Source organism: Propithecus coquereli, unplaced genomic scaffold, assembly GCF_000956105.1.
Source record: "Propithecus coquereli isolate 6110/MARCELLA unplaced genomic scaffold, Pcoq_1.0 Scaffold82, whole genome shotgun sequence".
NCBI classification, from domain to species: domain Eukaryota; kingdom Metazoa; phylum Chordata; class Mammalia; order Primates; family Indriidae; genus Propithecus; species Propithecus coquereli.
In genome coordinates, this window is record NW_012154396.1 from 4,637,437 (window position 1) to 4,657,181 (window position 19,745).

Sequence of the window (19,745 nt, forward strand, 5' to 3'; positions counted from 1 at the left end):
GAAATCTTTTTACAACATGCTTGTTTCAGTGATTCCAGTGTGCATGCTTTCAGTGGTCTACTATGATGAGTTTGGACGAAGACATAGTTGGCACAGACATTTAAGGAAATACAAATGAGATAAAAATCTCTATACTAATGAGAAGTACCTAGGCCCAGTTACTTCATCACTCAGTTTTTTTTTTAACCTTTTAAGTGATATAATAATTATAAATTACAATTTTTATACATAGTACCTACTTTTTTTTTTGTTTTTGAAACAGGGTCTTTCTCTGTTGCCTGGGCTATAGTACAGTGACATCATCTTAGCTCAGTATAGCCTCTAACTCCTGGGCTCGAGTAATCCTCCTGCCTCAGCCTCTGGAGTAGCTGGGAATGCAGGTGTGCACCATCACGCCTAGCTAATTTTTTAATTTTTTGTAGAGATAGGGTCTTGATATTTTCCAGGCTGGTCTTAAATTCCTAGGTTCAAGTGATACTCCTGCCTCAGCATCCCAAAGTGCTAGGATTACAGGTGTGAGCCATGGTGCCCAGCCCATAGTACCTACTTTTTATGGATTCAAGGTTTAAATGCAATCTCACATATAAGGTGCTTAGCACAGTGTCTAGCATACTATATATTTAATAAATGTTCTTTTTGTTGTAATTATCATCATTTTAATTAGTGGGTGGTATAGACAGGGTGACCAAGGGGCAAGAATCATGGAGGCTGATTAGGAAATGATATTGTATAATGCTGAGAGCTTGAACTGTTAATGAGGGGGAGGATAAAAAGGAAAAACTAAATGTGAGAGATACTGAGAAAAGAATTGATGGGATTTAGGAGTTGATAAGATTTGGGTCAGGGTGAATGGCTTATTGTGATAGTAATGTCATGGGGCTGGGGGAGCTGACTGTTACACCTTGAGTTAGAGCTAGCAATTTCAGCAGGCAGTTGAAAATACAGGGTTGGAGTTTTAGAGAAAACTCAGAATTGTAGTTATCAGTTAAAGCCTAAAAAAAACTCTGAGAGAAATTAGAAAAAAAGTTTGTAAGCTCTGGTTTTGATTCAAAAAAAAATGAAAAAAAAAATAGAAAACAATTTTTTCCTTCTTTTGTTGTTATGGATTTTTGTTAACTCAGTTTTGGTTATTTTTATTTGTAAGAGATAATTAGATTACACATCAACAGAGGAAAGATTGAATGACTTGTCTATATTTAAGTCTTAGGTCTGCCTCTTAATAACTGGATGACCTTGGACAAGTTTCCTAACTTCTCTGTGCCTCAGTAGTCTTATAAAATGAAGGTTAAAATGGCACCTATTCCAAAGGGTATTGCTAAGATATAAATGATTAGATACTATATTCACTAACAGTAGAGTCTGGCATATAGTAAGGCTTAACGAATGTGAGTTATTATTACGTTGTCATTATTGCTGTTGGTTCTGTTAGTCAGGAATGTTTGTTTAACAATTCTTATTTTTACAACTTGTATTTTTATCTTCTAGCTACTCTGCTAACAGCTAAAATGAAACAGTTGCCTGCAGCAACAGTCCGCCTCCTTTCAAGTTCTCAGATCATCACTTCAGTGGTCAGTGTTGTAAAAGAGCTCATTGAAAACTCCTTGGATGCTGGTGCCACAAGCATAGATGTTAAACTTGTGAGTGTCCTTGAGAAGCCAAATATTTTCAAAGCAAAAAGGATTGGACAGATGTTTTCTCCTTAAACCTTTGTTTTTTTCTGTGTACCAGCAAATTATTCTTAGGACATTGGACTGTTTACTTGTCTTAAGGGTAAATTGTTAAAAATAAATTTTAATTTAAATCAACATTATAGTAAAACTAAAAATGATGAAAGAAAACATGTTCTTTAGGACTTTGTCACCTGAAACGTCAATTTAAAGTCTGTATGTACTCCAAATAGTTATCCTTGGTTATTCATATTTACTTGTTTTAAATATTCCCCTTTGTATTTTATTTTTTCCACTTAAACATATTTCTAAACCATTTCCCTGTTACTTAATAGTGTCCACATATTTAAATTTTAGTGTTTTGTACAAAATCTTTTTTTTTCCCCCAAGAGGTGTGGGTCTCATGCTGTCACCCAGGCTGGAGCACAGTAGTATGATAATAGCCTTGAACTCCTGGGCTCAGTGATCCTCTTTCCTTAGCCTCCCAAGTATAGGGGGGACTACATGTGCGGCTGTGCCCAGTTACTTTTTATTTATTTATATTTTTTAGAGATGGGCGTCTTGGTTATGTTGTTCAGGTTGGTCTTGAACTCCTGGCCTCAAACAATCCTGCCTCAGGCTCCTGAGTCACTGGGCTTACAGGCATAAGCTACTGTGCCCAGCTAAATCATTTTAGTTAATATGACTTACAACACTCAATCATGATTTGTTGCAGTTAGTTTGCATATCTGTTTGCTTTGTTCTAAATTGCTAGCTCATAGATGTAAGGTCTATAATTTATTTATTTTTGTGTCCTCCATTACCTGGCCAGTACCTAGTACATACCAGGAAGGTAAATAAATGTTTTTGATTGAATATAAGAATACATTTTGTAAAGTCTCCTAATTATCAGATATTTATGTTATTTCTTGTATTATGGAATTAGAAATAATGCTGATTGGAATATCTTCGTAGGAAAGGGACCTAAACTTTTCTTATCTGTCAGATAAAATTCTACGAGATATCTCCCTCTCTCTCTTTATATATATATATATATATATGTATAAATACCCATCACTTCTTGTAAAAACTTTGTGCATTAACTAGTACTGTACCTATTTTAGAAATAGTTAATGTTCTGAGAACTTGCCCAAAGTCACATAGTTAGTAAGTAGTGGCACTGAGATTAGAATCCAGGACTTTCAGATTGTAAAACCCATTCAAGACCTTTCCTCTATGTCAGTGGTTCTCATAATGTTTGAGTGCATCAGAATAACTTAGAGCATATGTTAAAATAGTTAGTGAGCCCCACTCCTAGAACTTCAGATTCTAGGTTGGGCCTGACAATTTGCATTTCTAATAAGTTTCTAATTGATACTTATGCTGCTACCTAAGAGAACACACTTTGATAAGTGCTTTTCTATATCAAATCTGTATTTTGTTTTTAAATAATGCACTCTAAGCTATATAAACCTGGAAAAATAAACCCAAAGAAAGACGATTTATGTTTTTTAGGCATTTTTTATAGTTCAGTCTGATTAGAGTACAATTGGTAATAATTGAATAGGATTAGATAGTTATATCCAAAAGATTTCACTTAAGAATCTTAGACAAGCAAATGTATCTTGTTCTTAAATGTCTCTGGAAGGAAAACATTGTTTTGTAAAATAGTGTTGCAAAGTCAACAGAAGTCCTCTTATAAGACTAAATAAAACATTTTAACCTGACTGTATATTTCAGTCTTGACATTTATTGATAACTGCTTTATAGAATTTTAAAATAAACACCACAAATGTTTTATTGTGGTTTTGTGCAATAATAGCTATCCCTATGTATGTTTTTATAATTAATTAAGCATGATAATACAATTTTAAATATTTAAACAGATCTTTATGTTCTCATTTTACTCAGATGCCTAGAGTTCTTATTTATGTCACAAGATTTGCATTTCTGTATTGAATGATTTTTCTATAAAATAAAGCAAATTATTCATAGAATGTCAATTTTAGATTGAGAGAGATTTGAGGAACTAAATCTTAGATGTTTTCCTCCAATGCCTTGTATATCTTATTTATTCAAAAAACACTGACATTTGTAGTATTATACAATTTTAGGTTATTAAAAAGATGTGGTATTATTATTTTTTCTTTTTTTTAGAGCAGTTTTGTTTATTTATTTATTAGTTTGAGACAGAGTCTCACTCTGTTGCCTGGGCTAGAGTGCCATGACATCAGCCTAGCTCACAGCAACCTAGGACACCTGGGCTCAAGCCATCCTCCTACCTCAGCCTCCGGAGTAGCTGGGACTATAGGCATATGCCACCACGCCTGGCTAATTTTTTTCTAATTTTAGTAGAGACGGGATCTAACTCTTTTCTCAGGCTGTTCTCTAACTCTTGAGCTCAAACGATCCTCCTTCCTTGGCCTCCCAGAGTGCTAGGATACAGGCATGAGCCACCATGCCTGGCCAGATGTATTATCTTAAATACTATAGTCATTATAATTTTAGGAAGTTTTTTTTCCCCTTTATAACTTGGTCATATGTGTAAAACTTTGTGGAGTGAGCCTTACGATAGAAGTTGGCTACCAAATTTAGGATATGGTATTCATAGAAAGTGATCACTATAGTAATTTAGATTTTGTTTTTATTATATATGCATATTTTTACTATTAGAATATAAAACTAAAATATGAATTTAGTGTTTTAAAAATGTTTCTTGACTTTTGAATTAAAAAGTCACTAGGGTTGCCAAATTAGGTGTTTCTCAGCAGTTTCCTGTTAAGTGATTATTTGCAGAAAGAAATTGAGAAAGTTATAATGTAGTAAATAAAGTTTTTTATGAAAGCAGCAAGGGAAAAAGTATTAAAAATCAGGTTGAATAATAATTGCTAGAGTCTTGGTGGTTAGAAAAAGTTTGTTTTGTTGGTGATAGTGTTCTGTTTTGTTTCATTTAGGAGCTTATATAAAAGGAATATGTAATTTGGAAAATAATTTTTTAGTCAAATTTAAACAAATTATCATAAATGCTCATTATAGTGAAACAATTAAAAGGACTGACCTCCTTATTTTACAGTTGAATCTGAGCCCAAAGAAAATAAGGAACTTGCTAGGAATTAGTAGAGCTAAAGATTTTAAACTCTTATTTCCATAATGTTATGCTTCCATATGAGGTAAATAAATGGCAAAATTGTTTCTTTTGTGGTTTTTTTTTTTTTGCTTCTAAATGTGATAACAGTTTAATATTTTTATATACTAAAAGTGTTTTTTAACATTTTATAGGAAAACTATGGATTTGATAAGATTGAGGTGCGAGATAATGGTGAGGGTATCAAGGCTGTTGATGCACCTGTGATGGCAATGAAATACTACACCTCAAAAATAAGTAGCCATGAAGACCTTGAAAACTTGACGACTTACGGTTTTCGTGGAGAAGCCTTGGGATCAATTTGTTGTGTAGCTGAGGTAAGGTAATTTATATTGGTTATAGTAGTGATTTCATAATCACAAAATATTAGAATTAAGAGAAATAGTTCAGTATTTGGTGAAGTATGTTTTTAAATTTTTTTATTGTAGTAAAACATGCATAACATAAAATTTACTGTTTTAACCATATGTATTTATTTTGGTTTTGCTTTTTGAGATGGTCTTGCTGTTACTCAGGCTAGAGTGCAATGGCATGATCATAGCTCACTGCAGCCTTGAACTCCTGGGCTCAAGTCATCCTCCTGCTTCAGCCTCCCAAGTAGGTAGGAATACTGGTGAGCACCCACCATGCCCAGCTATTTTAATTTTTTGTGGAGATGGGTCTTGCTATGTTACCCAGGCTGATCTCAAACTCCTGGCCTCAGTAATCCTCCTGCCATGGCCTCCCAAAGTGTCGGAATTACAGGCATGAGCCAGCACACCTGGCCCATTTTAACCATTTTTAAGTGTACAATTCAGTGGCAATGGCATTAAGTACATCACATTTTCATGCATCCATCACCATTATCAATCTCCAGAACTTTTTCAATATCCCAAACTGCAACTATGTACCCACTAAACACTAAATTTCCATTCCCTTTGCCCCTATCCCCCAGTAACCACTGTTCTACTTTGTCTCCATGAATTTGACTATTGTAACTACCTTATATAAGTGAAATAATACAATATTTTTTTGTGTCTGTCCTATTTCATTTAGCATACCGTCTACAAAGTTCATCCATGTCGTACCATGTGTAAGAATTTCCTTTTTAAGGCTGAATAATATTTCATTGTATATACCACATTTTATTTATGCTTTCATCCATCGATGGACACTTGGGTTGCTTGTACCTTTTGGCTATTGTGAATAATGTTGCCGTGAGCATTGGTGTACAAATATCTGTTTGAGTCCCCACTTTCAATTCTTTTGGTTATATACCCAGAAGTGGACTTGCTGTGTCATATGGCAATGCTATATTTAATTTTTTGAAGGGCAGCAAAGTGTGTTTTGCGTTGTTAATATTTATTAGAGGAACAGGTGGTTTAGTGGCCCATTGGCTTGGAAAAACTATAGCAAAAAAACTGAACAGATATGTAACTATAGCGCTTCTTAAAGCCTTTACTAAAGCACGTGGTAAATCTCAAGGTTGGTGATTTATAGTAGGTATATTTCCCTGTACCTACTTGACTATGAAACACTTGTATTGAGAAGCATATCACTGTTTTTTTTTTTTTTTATTTGTTCTGTGGAACACACTTTGGAAATACCACACTAGTCAATACAGATAATGAAATTATGCTCTAGAAATGTGAATTGACTTGGTTTAAACCCTAGCTAGTTAGGGGCAGATTGGGTCCAAGAAATTTACTCTTCTAACTGCTGGTTAGGTACTTTCAATGTCTATAAACCCATGAGTTTGGTGCCTGGCACACTCAATTGCATAGTACCAATTATACTACACTGCCTCTGTCCCAGATTTTATAACTAGTTTGTGGCAAAGCCCATCTAGAACCTTGATCTCTTCATTTACATGTATGCCAGTTGTGTTTGATTACACGATTCTATACTAGTTTCTTTGTGCTATGCTATTACTCTGTGGGTGTTGGACTCTTTTATTGTTTAATGGTATCTGTGTGCCAATGAATGACAGGGTGATCGTGAGGGTCTCTTTAGCTATTGAGGTTTGCCCAGTGGCCATATGTAATCCTTTATTTGTGCTTAGGCTGGCAGACCCTATTTAGGTGAGAATGTTCAGGTGCAGTAAAGTGGTAGGACTTCATACCTATTGTCCAGGAAAAATGGCATGGACCTGAGATATTGTTACTATCTCTTTTTCTGGTCTTTGGACATTGGTTTGGTAGCCTGGTCTCCCCATCAGTGATGTATTCTCCAGGCTCATTGTGGTCTTCCCTCAGCACTTCTGTCTTTGAAGTGCTGGCACAGCATATGTTTTTTCCATTTTTTGAAGATAGGGTCTCAGGTCCACATGCTCCTTGACTTACAATGGGGTTAAATCCCAATAAACCCATTGTAAATTGAAAATGCATTTAATACACTGACCTGCCAAACCTCATAGCTTAGCCTAGCCTACTTTAAACATGCTTGGAACACTTCCATTAGCCTACAGTTGGACAAAATCATTTGGCAACTCTGTAGAGTATCAGTTGTTTACCCTGGTGATGGTGTGGCCAACTGGGAGCTGTGGCTCGCTTCCACTGCCCAACATTGCAGAAGTATCCTACTGCTTCCTATTGAATGCATTTTGCTTTCACACCATTGTAAAGTCAAAAAATCGTAAGTTGAACTCTTGTAAATTGGGGACCATCTGTATTCACCTACTCTTTTACTTTGGGGCTCTGTAGGTGATGTCCTGTGTAGGCCAGAAAAATTGTGGGGGTGATGTTTAAGTGGGAGGTTTTTGCTGTCGGAACATAGGGGACTAGGGGCTCTTGCTTGTTAGAATCTGTACGCTCAGATACCATTGAAGGAGAATCATTAAGTGCACTCTTAAAACCTCTATCCATAATCTAGCACACCATGTGCTTCTCTGTCTTACTCACTTGTTTTATTAAGAGTTCACTGAGCCTCCAGATAGATTTTGGGGAAGAGTGACCAGAGATACAACTGGACATTGCCTATTTTCTGCCCAGAGACTGTATATAGGAAGCTATAGCCCTGGATCTGTTTTTAAAATGTAATGGAGTTTTCAGTAGGGAACCTCTGAACCTCCCAGTGCTGGTACTGTTGTTAGAGTTCTCAGTGGCTATTTTGGAAGTTATATTTTTTGTTGTAGAACTTAAGTATTTGATATTTTCTTTAGCTGTTGGCAAATAGTCTTTAAGCTTTGTTTGGTAGAGTATTGTAAGAAAAGATATAATTGGACATTTCTGTATTTTCTACAAGATGTTTATAACCTTTCAGAGCTGAAGTTCATAATCAGCTTTGTCTGCTAGGTGGCAGCACTATACTTAGTCTTTATAAATATGTTATACATGAACCGTATGATTTATCCAAATCTTCATTACAGTTCTGATTCTAGACGGCAGTTTTGCAAATCTTTGTCCATTGGTCACTCTATCTTGTTTCTTTATTTGATTACTTAAACCCACTTAATAGGCAAGTTTATAATTTTGTCTTTTATTTTTGAGGCATTCAAATGGCCTGGAGTATAAATAGTTAAAATAATTTTGCTCATCAAAATTACAAAAGAATTACCAAAGTATCACAATAATGGAAAACTATAAGCTTAAAAATATTATGTTTGCAATTTACACATTGCAATGCCAAGCGTTTTTTTATCTTAGAAAATATTAACGGACTACTTTATTGAATCCCCATTCTTGTAAATCTTTGGGAATCTTTGGAAAACCAAACACACACAGAGCACAATGAATTTGTACACATACATATACCCCAGATCAAAATACAGACCATTATCAGCACCCCAGAAAGTTCTCTCATACCCCCCCAGTCAGTGCTCCTCAAAAGTAACTGCTATTCTGACCTCTAGCAACGTAGATTAGTCCTACGTGTTCTTGAACTTGATATAAATAGAATTCTGCAGCATGTATTATTTTGTCACAGTTTTTGAGGATAATTTAGGCTTGATTGTACCTGAAAGCTAAAGGAAACATAGAACTGGAAGGGATTGTGGTGATAGTAGTGGACCCTGGTGTATCGCCCAGATCCCTCCTTCAGGACTGAACACTTGTCCCCCATCTTCCGAGAGTGTTGGTGGCTGAATGCTCACAGCTGAATCTTCCCCGGAGATTGCCCTTACCTCAGCTGAAGAGAGTTCCCTTACCCAGGTCATGCAGGGCAGCCTGCATCCAGTAACTGGTTGATGAGGGTTGTAAAGGCCCAGTTCAGGGCAAGGCTTCCCTGTCTCCACAGGTGATCATCCCAATGTTACTCATCAATAAACTTCTTGTTTACTAATCTTCGACTTGGAGTCTGCTTCACTGGTAAGCCAACCTCTACATTGCAGGTCTTCTATGGTTCAATCTCTTCATATTACTGATGAGGAAAACTGGGGTCTTGTGAAGCCAAATGCTAGGTCTTCTTACCCCAACTTCAAAACACAGTCTTTAATAAGTAATCAACTAATACTTCATTGTCTCGTCTAGTCTGGGTGCTGTGCTAGGTAGGCTATTTCAGAGGAACTGTGCACAGTGAAGTAAATGGAATATGAAAGTTGTGACCTATTCAGGAATGCAGTTTGTCCAAGGCAAAGCCCAGAATTCAGTTTGAATTTCATGCCTTTCAGTACTGAGTTCTCCCCAGTAGGCTATATTGCCTTCTTACTAGCATAGTTAGAAATGTATTTTTAAGTTTAAAAATACTTCCATATTAAAATAGTAAATATACTCAGGACTGCAGTGGTAAGCTCAATAGATAAATTGTTAGGAATAGTCAAATTAAAACTTATATGGGAGGATTGTGAATAGTATTTCAGAAAAACAAAGTAATATATGTTTGTTAAAGTCAGTTACATTTAAAAGTAAATGTTCATTAAGGCTTAATGAGTGCTTTTTGGGGAAAAATCACTTTTTTAAACTTGAATATTCTTCAGCACTCAGAAAGAATTGAGGTTACATATCTAGAAGTTCCTTATTTATTTTCAAGGCTTTGGTTTATTTTGAAATTTTTGGATAGGGATTTACAGTTACATAATAAAAATTAGTGATTTATTTTCTCTATCAAACTGATGCAGATAATTTTAAAAGTCATACTGTTGTAAACCATACAAGGCTCAACAGCTTGATAATATGTAGTTGGGAATTAATTAGTTTTGTTGCACTATCAAACAGCCATCACCCAAAATTCCAATTTTCAACATTTCATTAGGTTATTTTAAAGATTTTAATAATTTTAGTTAGAAAAAATTAAGCTAGACTTTCAGCAAAATTGGCAGGAGGAATCTAAAATACATCTAATTCTGTATTCTTTATTCATATACTGGAAAAAAATGGGCAGGTTTTCTGATTTATCAATTATAAAATAACTTTCAACCTTAAACAGCCCAAAGGAGTAAAGCATTCTTTTTATATATACAGAGTAAACTATTGATATTTAAAATAAAATTACTGCTTTCATAATCTACGATGAATGTAAGTAGATCAGTGACTAACACAAATTGGTAATGGTTTTCTTTAAAATCATATCAGCAAGCGTCACTTCTCTTAACATTTATTGCCTGTAGAGCAATAATTTTGAATTATTGTCATCTTCAGTGTTAAATTACTGGTATTGTTAAATTACAGCTTTACTAAGCACAATGACTAGAATGAACTAGAGATAGTGAAAATTCTGCTTTTGACCTGTTCATAAAAATTTTTATAAAGACTACTTGTATATATTTTTCCTATCACATAATAAGATGTATATGATAAAAGATCTTATTCCTTTTTAGGTTGATATTTTTTATATGTGTTATAAATGGTCTTTTTCATGCACAAGAACTGTTTAAGAAACTCATTTAAGCTTTTTGAGCTGAATTTTAAATGGAGGCTAAATTACACCTTGGTTTTAGGAGAAATACAGAACAATTTTGTCCTTTTAAACTCAAAACAAACTCTGAGCTAGGAATCAGAAGTCTAATTCTAAATCACAAGTGTTTGAATAGGAGACCTAGCCTGAGGAGTAAAACAGGTTAACTTTTCTGAGAGTCATTTTTTTTTTTAAATCTATAACATGAGAATAATGATTTGAGGATCAAGTAAAATAATACATGTTAAAGTATCTTAAATATTGTCTTGTGCCATACAGATGAAAGTTATTTCTACTTTAGACTTAAATGAATGTGAAAAGGTAGTATTCAGCTGTATCACATGTGATGAAATTATCACACTTGCTTGTTCCCTTCTACAGGCAGTATTTCACATCAACATCCAAAGTTCATGCAGATTCCTCCACATTTTTGGGAAATCCTTTGTAAAATTTAACAGAGATTCATAGGTAAATTCCTAATTCGCACCAAAGGTCTTCATTCTGTATCATAAGTTCATTTTTTTCCTCAGAAGAATTAGAAGAGTTTGCCAGCCTTCCTTTTCATAGCATTCATATTTATTGATTCATTCATTTAACATTTTTTAAGTGGTCACAGTGTGCTGGGTATTATTTTGACCTATCACATACAGTTGACCCTTGAACAGCGTCAGAGTAAGGGGTACAGACCCCCAATGCAGTAAAAAATCTGCATGTAACTTGATTCCCTAAAAACTTAACTACTAATAGCCTACTGTTGACCAGAAGCCTTACAGCTAACAATTAACATGTTTTGTATGTTATATACTGTATTACTGCAATAAAAATAAGTTAAATAAAAGAAAATATTATTAAGAAAATCGTAAGGAAGAGAAAGTATATTTGGTATTCATTAAGTGGCAGCGGATCATCATAAAAGTGTTCATCCTTGTTTTCACATTAAGTAGACTGTGGAAGAGGAGGGGTTGGTCTTGCTGTCTCAGAGGTGGCACAGGCGGAAAAAAATTCCATGTATAAGTGGACCCATGCAATTTAGCCCTCCTGTTGTTCAAGGGTTAGCTATACGCAATTTTGTGATGAGATAATACAGGATCTATAGATTTGTTTTTGTTTTACGTCACAGTAAGTCTCCATGGCTTAGAGGAGCAGAATAAGAAGCTAAGTCATTCTGTTTTGAAGGTGAAAGTTGGAACTCTGTTATTTGTGGGCCCACATATCTATAAAAAGGTCAGGAGAAGCTCTTAAGCATCATTCTGATAGTTCTAAGCCAAGTAAATGATTCCTGACACCTTTTCCACAGTGTAGGTTACTTTCTATATCCTTTATAGCCATGGTGGTAGAGCTTTAGTTAGAATAGGCTCAGAAATTTTTTAAGCACTTAGAATATTTGGTTCCTAAATACAGCTTCCTCATAGGTTAATAGAACTCCGTTGAAAGTAGAAAAGCCAGAGCCAAGACCTCCCTGTTGCTAGTCTTCCCATAGTAGGTATCTGAGCATGTTCTAAAGTCAGTACCTTAGTGTACAGCTGCGCACAGGCAGGCATAACACAGAAAGAAAAAGAAATTTCAGTCATCCAAGCAAAAGTGCATATTTCACTTGAGTCATAAAGAACATTTATCTTAATTTTCAGACTCAGGTTTTCTGTGCCAAAATGTTCATCCAAAAGTCAGCTAAAAAAACCAAAAGGCTTTGTGATAATTACCTGGTATCTAAACGTTGAAGAAAAACTGTGTTTACCTAAAGTTTAAATGTTTTTATGTAATTTTTATTTTATAATAATACTATAATTTCTTGAAACTCAGTAACTGGACTAGAGTCAGTTTTTAATAACTGATAGCTAATAACCTCTAAGGCCCTCTAAGAACTTCTAAAACTTCTCCGTTTAAAATAGTGGGGTTTTTTCCTTCTCTTGACACCACTAGATTCACTCATTGCTATGATTCCTCAATGTCTGTAGTAAGAACCACCACTAACAGTTTGTAATATCAGAGATGCTCCTGATGGTGGAGTTATTGCTGGTTTAAATGCTAGCTGCTGCACAGCTAACGCCTTCTGAACCTGTGCCTGGTCCAAAAAAAGGTTTCCTGCCTAGGACACAGGGTCATATGATGAAATGAACTCTTGAAATACAATTCCTTTCCTTCCTCTGAGGAACACATTGTATTTCATGAATTTGTGAAATATGCTTATGTGCTTGTTTTATCCTTCACTGTCTTTAGCTGTGAATTGCAAAACATTTCCTATCTAAATAAATTTTCATAGTACCCTACAAATTGTAATTAAAAAAAATTTTTAGTATTGAAAAATAATACTGTTCTATTTTTTTTTTTACTTTACCATAAATGTTACATTATGAACACTAAAGTCCTATTTTACTTTTAAGCTCTTCAGTGAATAACAAACATATTCACTAATATGTTTAAAGAATGATCAAGTTAATATCTTATAAAATGCTCTGAAGTGGTTAAAGCAAAATCCCATGTAACCTTATAAAGTATGAGCATCATCTTCATCTCATCATCACTCTCCTCTTAAAGACGATAGTGTAATCATTTATTCAGGACCATCTAGAAGCTACTGGTAAAGTTAGTACTGGAACTCAGAGTTCCAGGGCTGTCTTTGCTCAGTGAGACCAACTTTAGGTCAGGTTGCTAGCTCTTTGGAGAATAGAAATAGAATTCAATTGACCTTGGCATTTTGGAGAAGCAATTGGTTAAAAGTAGAATTATTTTTAAAGGTACAGTCATGGAGTGATTAAACACAGGAAAGAAAATCTTTAGCAATTTCTGCCCTGTAATATAAAGCTCTGAACCATGAAATGTATTTTGGAAGAAGGAGAGTAATCACTGAATAGTACACAGAAACTCACAACTTGTCTTTTTTAGGTACTTTTTTGGTGGGGGATAGTTACCACAGAAATAGCTTGATATGATAACCCTAGTAAGGGTTTTGTGGACTTCATTCTCAAAATCTAGCAGATTCTACCAGTATTGTGAGGTAGAGAAGCCATTTTTTTTTTTTTGTGGTGGCTCTGATATTACCTGCATGATACCCACTTGCTCCACAGAGCCCTGTGGCCTACAATAAATCTGCTTGGTTAGGGCAGGGTGACAGAACCATCAAATGTAAACCCAACTGGCCCCAGAAGAGTTCCAGCTCCTGAGTAGAAGGATGGCCAAGAAAGATTACTGTCATTTTTGGGTCATCATTGATCACCAGATATGTGAGGAGGCTATCTTCTTCCCAGTTCACCTTGTTTTCCTTGCCAGCATCCCCATTCCTCACTTTTGGGTTTTTTCCTAACAAAGGTATATTTTATTATTGTTACACTTTCTGACTAATCTCATGAGGTAGGTAAATAGAAAGCTAAGGATGAGCATTACTCAGAAGAATGCAGACACTTTAAAATTTTATTTCTATGACTAACATCTGAAGAAGTATTTGCATGCTGAATGAAATCCCTTCTTATGCTTACACATTTTAATGCTGAAGTTTTTTAATTAATAAAAATTTTACACTTAAACGATGAGTTGAAAGCCTGGTTTTAAGAAAAAATTGTTCATAAATGTACATATGTATAATTTAAATTTTATTTTTTTGACCCGTAAATTTGAAATACAGAACGGCAGTTTTTACACAGAATATAAAAAGGGGAGGAAATGATCACTTTACCAAAGGATTATTCATTTACCATCAAAGTTATGGAAACAGTCTGTTAAAAAGCAAGCTCCCCTAATGCAGTTGAAGTATTTGCTTTTACAGATATGTCATATGATACATATCTAATACATATTGCCATTTCAGGTATACTGGTTTGTGTATGAGTGTTTTAATTAAAATGCTTGAAATAAAAAGCAGTAATTTGAAACAGGAAAAATACAAGCTAGCCTATTGCTTATTAGTATAACTAAGAAAAATTACAAAAGAAGTAGATACAAGAATTTATCAAGTAAAACTTTTTACAATATTAACTAAATATATTATGTGATAATTACTTTAAATCTAATTCAATAATGAACCCATGCAATATCTAAAATGATAATTTTATTAGAGGTTTTTTTTTTTTTCCTCCAGGTTTTAATTACAACAAGGACGGCTGCTGATAATTTTAGCACCCAGTATGTTTTAGATGGCAGTGGTCACATACTTTCTCAAAAACCTTCACATCTTGGTCAAGGTAAGAGAGTAGCTTTGTAGCCTTCTTTGTCTTTTGTCTTATTTGTTTTAAAAAAGTGTTACTGCTCAAATTTAAATGTATTGCTTTGCGCTTGATCCTGATAAAGACTAATTAAATTCCAAGTGAGCATTCAGCCTTTACTTTAATCAGCAGTCTCTTAAATATTTATAGAATTCTCAAAAGGAACTGTGAGAGACTGCGGACAACTCAATGAACTAGTTGCTCTTCTGTAAAAACGGTAAGAGCATTCATTTTACTTGTACTTCATCACCAGTATCTTCACATATGGAGTATAATATTTTATTGAAACACCTAAAACATCATTGATTTGGTAACAATGGTGATAAACTATATCATAAAGATATTAATATTATGGTTAAATAATTAACCAATAATTAAATATATTTATGGAAAACTTCAAACATATGTACAAGTATATAGAATAATGTACTCTTCACTCAACTTTCAGCAAGTATCAACTCATTGCTAAAAAGTTCTTTCTCTAATACCCTTACCTCTTTCCTCCCTTTCTGTATTATTTTGAAGCAAATAAATATATTAATTATTATTGCTGCTTATTAGTTAATGGTGTTTTATATTCTTTTATGTAATTTTATTACATTTTAATTGGTATCTTATGTTTTTAATTTTTTTCTAAAAACTACTTCTGTAGGGAAAAAATATCTCTTTAGGCTTGAATTTCACATATCTCCTTTAATCTTTTTCACACTACTAGTTTGTGATAATAGGATGATTAAGAGAATATTAAAGGTGTGGTCTCTTTAAAATCATGTTCAAGAGAATTATTAGATCTCAAAAAGGACTTTTTTGGGTTTTTTGTTTAGCCTTCTCTTCCTCCAGTTTGTATCGTAAATCCATGTTTGATTTTTTGATCCCTCATTGTAATTTATCGAAGTACATGCCGTATATTTTCTGTGGTTTCTTCCTTCCAGGTTTAGTGTTACTGGATTTTTTTCCAAATGACTTCTGTCTTCATTGAAATTATTTTCTGGTATCTTAATACTGATACCAAATTCTCTCACTCTTTTTCTTATTCTATAAATCCTTAGCTCTGTTACTGATTACTTTTGCTCATTTGGGATTAATATTTTTGTATCCACCTAGGGGAAAGAGTTAATAGAAACTCCTAAGAAAACACACTGTATTTTTTCATTTGTTTAGTTAATGAAAATGAGTTTAAGTCTAACAGCTATTTAATTTGATGTATGATAATAAAAATTGTACATATTTTAATTAAAAATAGTAGATTGTAATTTTTTTTACTATGTATTGAAGGTTAGGACAAACCCTCTCCAGAAATACTCTGAGCTCAGTTCTTAGGAATTCAAATTAGGAAACCATTAGGAGGTATTTGAGTAGCTCTCCAGTAGAGTACTTTGAAGTAATCTAGTCGCCTTATAAAACTTAAAAGTATTTATTTTTATCTTAGTAGTAACCAGTCTAATCTGGATGGCCAGTGGCTCTGCATCACTCATACTTCTCATGCTTTTCTTTGTTCATCTCCATGGGAACTATGAAATAACAATCCTGAGATATGGAATCCATCTGATCTTTGCCCTTTCGCTGGTTGATTTTTCTTTTCCTGCTGACCTCAGCCTTCTACCTTTAGGAAGTGAGAACAGGTATGCATATTAAAGAATTTCTATAGTCAATGAATAAACCTTATTTCTTTAGCATATTCCTTTTAAGAAGCAACATACTTAGGAGATTAGTAGTTATAAAACTAGTAATTAACCTTTCATAACTCACTTGTTTCATCTAATTACTGTTGATTGGTTAGGAAAACAAAAAATTAAAGTCTTAATTTTAAATTGCTCTAGATGGACATATTATAGAAATCTATAAACACTTGCAAAAGGCTTTTACGTTTATATTGCTTTAGTGTTGATAGTTTTTGAGTGATTGAATCACAGACTCACATTTCACCAGCTGTCATTCAGCTTCCATTTAAATATTTTCTGTGTAAGATAAAACTACAGTTCAACCATCCTAATTTATACCTGTACATTTAGGGTTCTTGGATTAATTTCTGCTGTGGTGTGAACATCCTTGCTTTGCAGTTCCTCTTAATATCTGATAGGATGTCACCTATAGATAGCATAATTGTAAGTGTAGAAACAGCTTACAACAAAAGTTTATTTAGGCATTGGAAAATGTGTTGCCCATTTAAAAAACATTTTAAAGTGTTTAAAAAGTTTACTGGAAATTCCAGTTTTGGTTTTTCTAGGTGTAGGTTTTTTTTAGTGGATTAATTTAGACATTTAAAATAATTTATGTGTTTAACAGTATGTTATTTTAAATTGCCCTTACCTTCTGTTCACTTCCATTTTAAAACATTTTTTGAAACTAAAAAGAAATAAGCTTCCAGCTTTTAAATTCTTTTACCAAGAACACTGACTAAATTGTTTGCTTTTGTCATATCTTTTTCTGTTGTCACTTCTCTTTACCCAAGATAATAAGTATTAAGTTTTCTAAATTGATTTACCCTCCTGGACAAATCCTTTTAATGCCTCCTGGTACTTCTGACTTCGAAATTTCTCAGATATCAAAAGTAGTATGTTTAAATTGCTCTGATCAAGGTATTTCCTTTCCCTACTCTGTTATTAGAGTAAAGCATCATGTTCTTTGTAAATTCCTGCTATGTGTGATCATGCATGTATTAAAAGACCTTTTCATCTTAATTTAAGAATGGAGCTTTTATTCATTAAATAGTTTAAGAAAACTTTCTGATATAGTCAAGGAACCATACCTTTATGTTAGGCGTATAAATAGCTGTCTTTATAAATGGCATAACATAGCGTCATGTAAAAATATAACACGGAGCATATCACAAGACTACCTTTTCATTCTGGTGTTTGTAGAATGTGCTAAAGTTAGAGAGCTGAGTGCTTGTCTTGTAAAATATGATAGTATAATGGGGCCTCTTCCCTATTAGCTAATATTATGTGGTACTTTTATTTTTAAGGATACATATTTCATTTGGAATCAGAAAAGTCTTTTCCACCACTTTTTATTCAAACATGTAATTCTCATCTTATTAATAATTCCCAATTTACTTTGAGAGAATAGTTTTAGGTGCCAAAGCAATAATTTATCAATATGTAGATTAGATAAGAGTATGGTCTTTGATACATAACATATATTTAAAAATCAAGAGATTCCTCTTTTTACTTTCATATACACATTTGTATTTTTCCCTCTTCATTTTTGCCTTCTGTCTGTCCATAGCTATAGTGGATGCCATTATATTTGTCATCTAGGAACTCAGTAGTGGGGAACACAGATTGAGTAAATAAATAATGACAATAAAATGAAGCCACCAACTGCCTAGAGAGAGGTTAACAAGTTTTTCAGAAAAGATGACATTTGAGTTTGAAGATGGTAGGAGTGTGGAGATGCTAGATAAGAAGGAATGAGTATAACCTTTCAGCAAGAAAAGAATGATGGATATAGAAGATTTCAAGAGACCATTGCATAATTTTAAAAAGTTGTATTTTTCTGTAAACTCACTGAAGAACTGTGTCACAGAGAAGTTGAAATGAACTAAATTCAGGAGAGACTACCCCTTCCTAGAAAAGAAGTGACTGGTGGCCACTTGCATTCCTGGGAGCATTAACTCAGTCTGGAGGCATTGGTGGACAAAGGAGCAGGCCTGCTATAGATAAGAGATCTTTTAGGACAGTAGAAGAAACCAGCTGAACTTCTAATAGCCACACATGGCCTGACATGACAGATTGGAATATGGGATCCTCAAACAGACCTAGTCTGCTCCACCCACTGAATCACATCAGGACTTTTGCTGAGTAAGCAGTGATGAAGGAAGTTTGGACTGAGCTAGAGAAAAAAAGATGCTAAGGCCTTGCTAGAAGAAGAGGTCTGATTCCATCCTCAAGACATTTTTGAAACTAGAGGTGAACTGGAACTAAAGGGGAAACTCAGCCACAACTCAGATAAGCTCCTAATTAGGTTGAAAAGGTCTGTTCTTTATTCTGGCTGCTTAACAGGAAACAAAGCACTTTCTCTAGGAAAAAATATTATCTTCTTCAGTATCTATTTTTCTTTTATACACAATGTCTGGCAAAAACAAAAATTTGGAGAGACACGAAGAAAGGAAAATGGGATCTATAATCAGAAAAAATAGTGGAAGCAAACTCAAAGATAACCCAGATGTTTGACTTAACAGATGAAAACTTTAAAAACAATGATGTTAAAGAATTTAGAAGGAAAAGTGGTCAAAATCAGTGTGAAGCTGGAAAATTTCAGCAGAGAAATGGAAACTAAAGAGCTGATTGCAAATTGTAGAACAAAAAAAGTACTGTATCTAAAGCATTCGTTGGATGGGCTTAACAGCAGACTGGACATAGCAGAAGAAAAGATTTGTTAATTTGAAGGCAGTCAATAGAAATGATGTAAACTGAAGCACGGAGAGAAAATAGAATGAAAAAAAGAGAAGAGAGCATCAGAGATCTGTGAGACAACATTAAACAGTCTAACATACATGTGACTGGAATCCCAGGAAGACAGGAAAGAGAGAGACTGGAGCACAACAATAAATCTGAAAAGGGAATTTTCCAAAATTGTCGAAAGACATAAAGCCATAGACTCGAGGAGCAGAATGAACCCCAGGTGAAATAAATACAAACAGAACCACGGGTAAGCACATCATCATCAAATTACTGAAAACCAGAGAAAATACTGAAGCAGTAAGAGGAAAAAATATATTGAATTTAGGAGAACAACAAGAATGATGGCTGACTTCTCATAAGAAACATATTATAGAAGCCCAAAGAAAATGGAATGATATCTTTTAAGCATTTAAAAAAAAAAGGCCGGGCGTGGTGGCTCACCCCTGTAATCCTAGCACTCTGGGAGGCCGAGGTGGGCCGATTGTTTGAGCTCAGGAGTTTGAAACCAGCCTGAGCAAGAGCGAGACCCCGTCTCTACTAAAAA

At 34.2% G+C, this 19,745-nt stretch overlaps 1 protein-coding gene across 1 annotated transcript in view; it reads left to right on the forward strand.

The window, feature by feature from the left end:
* PMS1 (PMS1 postmeiotic segregation increased 1 (S. cerevisiae)) overlaps positions 1–19,745 on the forward strand; it is a 90,085-nt gene that overhangs the window by 6,833 nt on the left and 63,507 nt on the right. Inside the window, exons 3-5 of the mRNA XM_012663641.1 lie at positions 1,486–1,637; positions 4,926–5,108; positions 14,672–14,774. Of these exons, the coding sequence (XP_012519095.1) occupies positions 1,506–1,637; positions 4,926–5,108; positions 14,672–14,774 (418 nt within the window). The 5' untranslated portion in view covers positions 1,486–1,505. The remainder of the gene's footprint in view (positions 1–1,485; positions 1,638–4,925; positions 5,109–14,671; positions 14,775–19,745) is intronic.